At 35.4% G+C, this 10716-nt stretch overlaps 1 protein-coding gene across 1 annotated transcript; it reads left to right on the top strand.

The window, feature by feature from the left end:
• The first annotated feature begins 299 nt into the window (after nt 1-299).
• LOC127873572 (sialate O-acetylesterase-like) lies at nt 300-8600 on the top strand. Its single transcript, XM_052417443.1, has 9 exons — nt 300-415; nt 881-1194; nt 1335-1470; nt 1734-1902; nt 6658-6749; nt 6914-7044; nt 7207-7361; nt 7684-7876; nt 8299-8600. The coding sequence occupies exons 1-9, from the start codon at nt 355-357 to the stop codon at nt 8539-8541; spliced, it is 1494 nt and encodes a 497-aa protein (XP_052273403.1). The 5' UTR covers nt 300-354; the 3' UTR covers nt 8542-8600.
• Nucleotides 8601-10716: the final 2116 nt, after the last annotated feature.

The following is a 10716-nucleotide window of genomic DNA, read 5'->3' as shown; positions in this document are numbered from 1 at the left end:
GTAAAAGGTCCCTTAAATGCGAATTGTCTAGTCATGCTTCGATTGTAAGTTTTACTGAGAGTTACCGTCACAAGCGTGGATTCCTTGACTTATAATAAATGAAAAACCACAAGCGAGGGGTTAAATATGTGTGTGTTTGTTTGTGTACAGCGTTAAACCGCATATCATGAAAACGTACCTAATTTAAATCGTCGATGTAGCATCTCTAATTGCTTTCTTCTCCTTTCTCATGTTTAAACTTAAAAAAAATATATATTCCAATTTTATTTTATCAGCTTATCTTTAAATGGAACATTCTTATCGTGAAATGTGACACTTATTTTCGGATTTTCACTTGACAATCAGTTCTTAAAGATGGGCGGTTTACGTTTGTATTTCTGCTTGATTTTACATATTTCAGCGTTTCACTACAATGGTAAGTGTATATGTAACACACGATTCAAGGTAACAGTACATGCAGTCAATATTTGAATGGTTGCATGATGAAGTTTATCATTTTTCTTAAACATATTATATTTATTTAACAATCAACTCGAAATAAAGTTTACGGCATATTACTGTTTGTCCGAATTGATAACAGTTAGTGAAAGAATTGCAGAAATTATCATAGTATATGAGAGATGGTATGAATCATTTGTAACTTCCGTTATTTACTTGCAGATTATTTTATCTGATAACTTTACCGAAATGGTTTGATTTCTAACTTTGTTTGGCGTAGCTGTTTAACCTATCTTTTAACAGTAAATGATCTTAACATAACACCAGCATACCCGAATGATTACACTCCATTCATTCCGTTGGCTGATTTGAGAATAATCCCCCGGATCATGGCAACATCACTTGTAAATATATTTATTTCTAAATATACATGAATTAACAGACGCTGTGGTGAAATTCGCCAACTACTACACCCATCACATGGTTCTTCAGAAGGCTCCTGCCCAAGCACAAATATGGGGAACTGGGGGAGCAGTAGGTCAATCCGTTATAGTGGTAATTGATGGCCAGACTGTGGCCACTCCCGCCGCCAATGACGCTGGCGTCTGGGAAGTATTACTTCCGGCGACAGTTGCAGGAGGCCCACACAATATCTCTGTGACCTCCAATGGAACCACGGTTTCGCTGCGTGATGTATTGTTTGGCGATGTTTGGATTTGCTCAGGGCAAAGCAATATGGAGTACCATATGAATACGGTATGGGCATTCTTCAACTATTAAGCGCCACGTTTACGTTCTTTCAAATAAGAAATTATTAAAATTCTCGTGTATCTGCACATTGGGAATATCTTAGTATTTCAAAGTTACATACTTTTGACGTAAATATAATGTTTAAGATACGAAACTACTCGGCGTTAGTGACGACAGCCATGCAGAGAAACAATCTTCGGATTGTCCGTCTAGATCATAACGCATTGAACAGGTCGACAAATGAACCTGCGATTGTGTTTACATGGCAGGCTCCGAATCGGGGTAGGACTTCTTATAGTGTATTTAATTTAACATTATTAGGTACATTGTAATTGCATATTTGAATTTAAATGCATCCATGTTTAAACATGTTTTTATTATATGTTTATGCAAGAACGAGTTTAGTAAAATGCAGATATGAAGGGGATCTTTTTTACCACTACTAAGTGTGTCACGGATTTTAAAATAATCATACATTCGCACTCTAAGAAAGAGTCATACACTTTTTAATATATAAAACATACAATGTTTATTGTTTAATTTAGATTGGCAAACGGATAAATTCTCAGCTGTATGCCTTATATTCGCCATTGAGCTGTCCCAACATGTTACCCAACCCTTAGGGATGGTTGAGACCAACTGGGGTGGCACCCCCATCGAGGCGTGGTCTTCGCCCGAAGCGCTCGCCGCCTGCCCGCAGCAAAAAAAGAAACGGTACACAACTAATCAATTAATTACTTGGAAATCTTGTACGTACAAAACACATTTAGAAACATTATATGAATTAATATATGTAACAAAGATATAAATTAAATTATAACGTACTCTTATTGGGGGTTTCATCTATAACACAAAACACATGATATACCTGCATGTCTTTATTAAACCAACGTTCACGAAATGGGTCGTGTGCGTAGAGTATTGTCCCAGATTAGCCTGTGCATTTCGCACAGGATAATCAGGGACAACACTTTCCGCCTGACCTGTATTTTTGGAAGAAGAGACTTTCTGAAAACGAAAATACCATAAAAGCGGAAAGCGTCGTCCCTGCGGATTCACAGTCTAATCCGAGACGCACATTCATTAATCCCCATTTTCACAGAGCGTGGCCCAACTGTTTTAGGGAAACATGCACATTATTGATTTGTAATTGAAACCATAGTATGGGTGTGTTTGCTTTGTTCCATCTGTTTGCGGGGCTCTAAACGATTTGACGTGGTTTGCATGAACGCGGTTTACACTGTGCTTTCACTACTATAAAATTAATTATTTACAAATATGCAAGACACGGCCGTTAATAACCAGCGCCACCTCGTTTTGTTGATACATCAATAACTGAGCCAATGCAACCTCCAAGGTGGCGCTTAGGCCCGGATGTTTAGAAACTTAATGGATAATTGTACAGGATGATTAGGGTTTATATGTTGTTGTGTTGTCAGCATATAATGCATTGTTTTTAAAATCGACCATGTAGTGCGATTCAGCGAATATTAATTAATCGAAAACTGTACAGAAGCATACATTATGAATCCATTTAAAAACGTGACAAAATAGGGAGTTTTAAAAAAGCAGTTCGATGAGTTTTTCCTGTGTGACGAGCAAATGTCCACCTAATGTAATAGCTAACGACATCAAACGATTGAATAGAACATATATTAAATTGTGAATGTACACAAATATTGGTCTCTTGCCGATGTTATAGATAATTTGGCTTGTTTCCAAAAGAGATTGAGCCAATGCTTAGGAGATGGCGCTAATGACAGGAGGTGGCGCCAATGCAGTATGTGACAATTAACAGTCGTATCTCAGTGATATCATCACACGACGTACATTTGATTGACACTGTTATATTAACTTTATTTTTCACCAACATGAATGACACATATTGTACGATATATATAATAAAACCAATAACTAAATTTTCAGCATCATTCAAAAAGTTCGCGACAACTTTTTTGTATACAATATGATAATTCACGAAATAAATATAAAATAATATTTATCCTTGAAACCATGATTTGTGTCCCTTAATCCAGATTCTTAATTTACTTAAAGGCCAAGGTCAACGAATCTAAATAAGGGTCTTTTATGTTGTTTTTCAAACTATCAACTGCAAAAAGTTAAGATAGCTCGGTCTTTTCCCGTTATTTTTTGTGTGTAAAATACACGTAAAATTCTCTTATCTCACGAGGACGAACGTTTAAATCCATCAAGACATTATTAGAAAACTACATTTGTTAGTTGAAAACTTAGCGACTCAAATGTGCTGAAGAAGTCCAATTACAAATATAATTGTTAGTCCTGCAAACATAATATTTAAAATGTCACTTTAAAATAGCTATAAATGTGCATTTGTACCACCCCCTATTCTTAGCGCCATCTCCTTGGTATTTCCTCCATTCCTTTTCGAAAAATGCAAATTTATCTATTATAATGGCTTGAATGATATGACGAGTGTTTTATGTTCAAACTATTACACAAGAACTTTCACAAACTACATCATATTGTGATTACAATAAGCAACCTAATTGTAATGAAATGATTGCCGACCATATTGCTGAATGCAAAACATTAAATGTAAGAGTCAATATTACTGACACGAAATTGCCAATACTTTACTGGGTACCTAAATTACATAAAACGCCATATAAAAGTTGTTTTATCGCTAATTCAGTGTCTTGTACCACGAAGCAATTATCCGTGTATCTTACATCTGCATTGACTGCTATTAGATATCATATAGCTAAGTATTGTAATAAAGTTTATGAAAATAGTAATATTAACCTACTTTGGTCAATAATAAACTCCTAAGAAGTTATTGATAAAATTAAAAAGAAAGAATATGAGGTTTAACACGTAAGCACTTATGATTTTTCTACACTATAAACAACGCTTCCTCACGCTTTAATAAAATCCAAACTGGTTTCTTGGATTGAAAAACATTTGCTAGAGACAAGTGTTCATATTTAGCTTCAAACACTAAAACAGCTTATTTACTAATCAGATATAAGATAATTACATCATTTGGACTGGTCTTGACTTTTGTGCAGCACTTACTTTTCTTCTGGATAAATTGTTTGTTGAATTTGATGGTTAAATATTTAAACAAATTATTGGCGTTCCTATGGGTACTAATTGTGCGCCACTTTATAGCTTTTATATTGTTATGAAAGCGAATTTATGTTAGAATTATCTAAAACTAAACAAGTAAATTTGATTCAATGTTTTAACCTTACTAGTAGGTATATTGATGACTTACTTAATTTAGATAATCCATTATTTGAACAATGTATTCACAAAATTACCCAAACAAACTAAAATAGATCGTCTCAATCCAATACAGACGTATTTAGACTTACATCAAACTGTTAATAATAATATGATTAAAACTAGTTTATACGACAAACGGGACGACTTTAACTTTGAAATTGTGAATTTTCCGTTCCTAGATGGCAACATCCCTAAAGGTCCTTCCTATGGTATTTACATTTCGCAGTTGGTACGTTATGTCAGAGCTAGTTCATGTATTAAAAAATTTAATGATCGTAATCTTATATTAACAAAGAAATTGCTAAAACAAGGCTTTTTGTATCATAACCTTAGAAGTAAAATCGCTATATTTCACTCAAGGTATGGTGATTTAATTTCAAAATATAATGTTTCTTTAAAATGGCATTAACATAATGGAATTTCGCATCCATCATGTTAAAGAGATGTTTTGAAGCGTGTCCGCAAATAAAAATATGTTAAAGAAAATGTTCATATTAAACTTTTCAATTTAATTAACTCGTTTTTATCAAAAGGATATGATGCTGCTGTACTTAAAAACACGTGCTTGATGGTTTTTGATTCACTATATCTTTCTTCTCTTAAAATTTGGAATCATTAATGATATTAAGGGCAGTTTTTTACATTTGAGCATAATTGTGTCTTTGTGTCGTTTGCACAAATCTGCATGAAAACTACATTTAGACTCACATCTTACATCAAATCATTTCTGTCGTCAGTTGTCAAAACACCTATATACTGTTTGATTCCAATAATGTCGCTTTAATGGAATTACCATTTTTATACATTTGATTCTTAATATTTAATCACCTAAACTTGTTTTATTAGTACTTCAATTTTGCAGTACCACCCCATTAATATTTTTATTTTTACTTTACAGTACTGCCCCTGGATTTTGTTCACGTCATTGTGTCTTCGCTTGTCATCACGTCATAACTCTTTCTTTGTTCCTGGCTGAGAATTGGCTCGTCACAAAGGCAAAATACATCGATTTAATTTTACGAATTCTACCATGCCACAACTTATAAAGCTCCTCACGTTTCCAAATGGGCTGTGCTTGTATGTTTTGTACATTTTTGGATGACTTTATTTTCGCTTACATTAGCCGATTTTTTTAAAAATAATGCGATATATGTTAAAAACAAAACATGTTCAACCGTATCATCCTGTAAAATTGTCCGTTAAATTTTATAACAGCCGGGCCCGAGCGCTGCCTCTGATGTTTCATTGGCTCATGAATTAACCCATTTATGTCAGTGGACTCTCCCATCCTTCTAAATTGGATCAATTTATTTCCAAAATTAGGGGTGTCAAGTATATTTATTTCTATATTTAGAATATTTCATATAGAAATTCATTTAAGCAAACAACGCAGACCCAGATGAGACGCCGCGGCGTCTCATCTGGGTCTACGCTGTTTGCAATGTCCTTTTTTCAGGACGCTAGGCATAAATGGGTTAATGCATCTAAAAAAATAGGTGGCGCCCGTGATTAACTGTCGAGTGTTTATTAAAATTTATCTTCATGTGGAACCCTCAACAAAAAATATTGTTTTCTCCACTAAGTTTTATGCCACACTACTATACCGACACGTTTACTAATATTTGTCACCAAACCACAATTGTGTGATGTGCCGTTTGAACGAAATTGAAAAAAATTAAGATGGTTACTCAACAGTACACGTGTCTTATGTACATCAAGAAGTTTTTTGCTAAATACCTGAACATATATTCAGTTGAATATAAATGCACTGACGTTTATTTCCTCGTATTACTACGTCCGAACTGTGACTCTAGTTGCTTATTCAATAGAAATTTAACTGTTTGAAGAAAATTTAAGATTAATATATAAACTCGCTTTAAAAAGAGAACCTATCGTGTAATTTAGACATGTCAAACTGACATATGCGCTGCGACAAACATAATTGAGGAAAGCAACAATGATGGTGGCATTCAATTTATTATTAATGAAATACATGTTCTGTAATGGATGTAAGAGAGAACAAATAAACTTTTAAAGTTCTTATCAATCAATCGGCGCCTTAATCAAACTTCAGCCCATCTTAAAGGTATTGAAATGCCAACACACCAAAGCCAATTTCTAAGGCAGCTCTCGATGCCGTAAATTCTTAAATTAAATTGTGTGTTTTATTTCTATGCTTTATTTAAACTTTACCTTCAGAGCTATCGATCAAAATCTTCCGAGCGTGTTGTACAACGGTATGATTGCGCCGATATTGCCGATGACGATTTTCGGTGCTATTTGGTACCAAGGTTAGTTATTTTTAAGCACTGCTATAGAAATATCGACTACATATGTATTTTAATCGTTTAAACTGACACAACGTTATGATGCATGTTTTGGCTATGCATAACATATTCACCATTGTTCTTCACATAATACACATTCGACAAAACCGATGTGAACACGTTTACAGGTGAAGCCAACGCTGTAATACCACATTTGTACGCATGCCAGTTCAAGGCGATGATAAGCGACTGGCGGGCGAAATTCCACCAGGCGTCTAAAAATCAGACTAGCAGCACGTTCCCTTTTGGCTTTGTTCAGGTCGAAATAACATGTGTTCACTTTATATGATGTGATACATTACACAAAACATATTTCCATATAACAAACAATCTTTTGTAATCGATAAAGTCGATTTTTAGTCATGTCTATTAACTCAAAATATTTTATTTGAATACATTGATACATTTTTACTCATTTTAGCTCGCGCCGTTTCGCAACAAAACTATTAATGCTGGTTTCCCGGATATTCGCTGGGCACAAACGGCGAAATATGGTTACGTGCCAAACCCAACCCTTACAAACGTTTTTATGGCCGTTGCTATGGATCTCCCTGACTTCGACTCACCGCAAGGCTCGTATGTGTTTATTATGTAAAATGTGTTACTGTGTAAATATGGATAATTAGGACACAGAATTTCAAGACAATACACAAACATGTCAGTGCCCTACTAAATGAATTACGTAGCTCTTAGAAATTAAACTATTTGAATTTATTTGTTATTGTGAAAACCGGAAATGGTACATACACACAGTCCAATAATAGTATATAGAATTCAGTTTACATTTAATATGCTCGGTAATACACATATCCTATGGTCATATTATCAAACTCACAATCAAAAATGTCATGAAGTTAAAACACTAATAATTATTATAAACATGTCTTACTGTACCAAGAATACATCCCCGCTACAAGGAGGACATTGCTGCCCGCCTGGCCCTTGGTGCTCTAGGTGTTGCCTACGGTCAAAAGAACATCGACTATCAGGGACCTTTTCCCACCCGCTTCTCTCACACTGGCCAGAGAATGACCATCGAATATGACAACGGAAACAGCGACATTGCCGTACGAACAATAAACGGCTTTGAGGTATCGCAACTTTAAGACATTGGCATTCGTGGTTCGCATTTACAATAAGACCATACATTAAATAAAGCAGTTTGAGATTGTTAAGTAGGATTTTTTTTCAAATTATTTTAAAATAAAAATTTAGACACAACTATAGCAGTATTGCATTTAGTTACCACGCTAAATGTAGAATATTTCAAGTGAATAGTATCCTTACATAACATCGTCGTCTTAATTGCAGCACTGTTTAATTGTTCAATTGCATATCGCAACTGATATAAATATCGTATATGTTATCCAATAATACCACTTTTCCTGTATACATACATAGCCCAATGAATCAGATTATTTCTAAAAAAGGGTATTTTTGAGATGTTTTTTTTTATTGACAATTATCACACTCAACGTTAAATTCGCTTTACATTTACCACATTGATTATCAGGTTTGCTGTGGACCCACTGAAAGCCAAGTGTGCCAAGCGACCGGATGGATAGCTGCTCCTATATCTGAACATGGCCCTACCACCGTTACACTTGACACTTCCGGATGCCATGGAAACAACCACATCGTGGCGGGAGTCCGTTACGCATGGGAGGAAAGTCCTTGTGACTTCAAGAAGTGCGCAGTATATGGACTGGGAACCAATCTTCCGGCTCCACCCTTTGTGAAGGAAGCTCCTTTTTAATTTAACCGATTTATCATTGATAGCACATCAATAAATTGCGTTGCTTATAAAAAAAGTTAGTATTGATATAACAGTTTATGCTATCTTCCATCCGGATAGGCTCTCAGTCGAAGCGTTTGTCATAAATTCACTCGTGCTTAAATGCATTTCTTAGAACTTTTTTAAATGGTATGGTTAATATAGAATTGGTCTCTGAATTGACTGGCGACCCACTCTTTGGCAACATTATAACACCGACCTTCTCGAGAACTTGTCCAAGAGGACACGATATGTCTCTGCAGTTCTTATATTATTCCGACAACGATATTTTATTCGTCGCTGAAATAGTAGCCCGGATGTAGGTAGTCAGTAGCACATGTTTAATGGCGGATGTTACAAGCGTTGTGTTTTGCGTTGTCAGTTTTTTAACGTTTTTAAGTGTGTTATACATTTTCCGAGGTGTCCTTTGTGGCCATCGAGAATATTTAGATCGAGAATGCATATCTATTGCCTCTTGTATTTTGTATTTTGCGTACTTTGACGCAAATTGTGAATTTGGTCGATTGGTGTTAATGGAAATGGCGGAAGAAAATAACAACGAGGCCATGAAAGGCAATACTAAATTAAACTCTTCGAAAAGGAAAATGCCCGCTAAAAAGGACAGCAAAGCTCAACCACACCCGCGGCGAGTTCGGATAGTACCGACTCGTTGATTTTGCAATATCTTCAAGACATACAAGCTAAGCAAAAGGAGTATGACAGTCTCATTTCTCGTGTCAAAGTGGTTGAAGAATACACGGCGTATCAAGACGAGTATGCCAATGACTATGGTTACTTTCAGGTTTTTGCTAATGCAGAAGAAGGTGAGATTGTTAGTTTAAAGGACAATGAAGATGCATTTCAATCAGGGTCAAATCAGCATAAAAATGATGAAAGTTCCAGTCGTTTTGCTGGAATGGCTAAACGTTTCAAAGGCAAAGAAATTACAGATGTCGTCATTGATGACACTTTAGCGGTAATGTGAACGATTTGTTTCGTAAAGGAATGGACGAGACACAGTATGATTTGCTGGTGAAATATGAGACCAATGCAAGACCAGATAACTGTCAGGCTCTGGTAATTGTCAAATGCAACAGAAACATATGGGATTTGTGCTCTAAAAATGTGAAATGTGCGGCTAAAAGAATGCAACATGCACACAATTCTTTGATTAAAGGCTCCATCCTGATAGCTAAAGCTGTAAACACAACTGGCGCAAGTAGAAAACGAGGCCAAGGAGAAAGGAATAGACATCAGTTTGGTGGTTGATCAGTGCAATTATTTTTGTCTTTTTTCAGACATTGTAATAGAAGAATGTGTATGATAAGAAGAAAGGTTATTAATCCGGAAATGAAAAGTGAATGCAGTCATTTATGCAATCCTAGTGTTCTATTCACTTCCGAATTGTTCGGCGATGTTGTTTCTAAAACGGCAAAGGAGCTGGAAGATTGTGCTAGAATGGGATATAGGATCCAGCACAACAGTGCGAGAGGTTTTGGTATAGGCCGTACTCCATTTCGTGGTCGAATTTTCCGGGGACGTGGTTTTCGCTCCAGAGGCTTTCTGCAGCGTCTAGTGGCGAGACAAAAAACTTCCGTCGCCAACCCAGAGGAGCGTACAGACAGTAGAACAAGTAACTTCAATTTTACAATTTCCTTTGATTTCTAACGATAATTTTGAAGGGGGTCAATTTAAATATTTTTACTCTCAATGGAAACAAATCACTAAAGATGAAAACATCCTAGATATTGTTAAGCATTGTCATTTTTAATTTTTGAATGACAAATCACCTGTACAAACGTCTTTTTCTCAACGAGAATTTAATCAGTCTAAATCTAATGTTATTGATACAGAAACTGCTTGATGAGAAAATGATTATTCCTGTTAGATATCACCCTCAGCAATATCGTTCGCCTATATTTTAACGGCCGAAAAAGAATGGATAATTTAGAATGATTCTAAATCTAAAAAATCTGAATGAACATATACCATTTCAAGATGGGTCATTTTAAAATTGCGTTAAATTTAGTTTCAAAAGACATGTACTTTGGGTCAGTAGATATTCGAAAAGCATAGTACACCATTCCTCTTGCTGACGAACAACATATATATTTTCGTTTCCTATGGAGAGGACAAATATATCAACAATTGACTATG

This window comes from Dreissena polymorpha, chromosome 3 (genome assembly GCF_020536995.1).
Source record: "Dreissena polymorpha isolate Duluth1 chromosome 3, UMN_Dpol_1.0, whole genome shotgun sequence".
In the NCBI taxonomy this organism is placed as follows: Eukaryota; Metazoa; Mollusca; class Bivalvia; order Myida; family Dreissenidae; genus Dreissena; species Dreissena polymorpha.
The sequence above is the reverse complement of the archived record's forward strand: the minus strand, read 5'-3'. Positions and strand labels throughout refer to the sequence as shown.

What these genes read in the sequence shown, in the direction of transcription:
- LOC127873572 (XM_052417443.1), top strand. Translation starts at nt 355, where the DNA reads ATGGGCGGTTTACGTTTGTATTTCTGCTTGATTTTACATATTTCAGCG. An exon ending in CGGTGCTATTTGGTACCAAG is followed by an intron (nt 6,750 to 6,913) that starts GTTAGTTATTTT and finishes ACACGTTTACAG; the next exon opens with GTGAAGCCAACGCTGTAATA. An exon ending in GAACAATAAACGGCTTTGAG is followed by an intron (nt 7,877 to 8,298) that starts GTATCGCAACTT and finishes ATTGATTATCAG; the next exon opens with GTTTGCTGTGGACCCACTGA.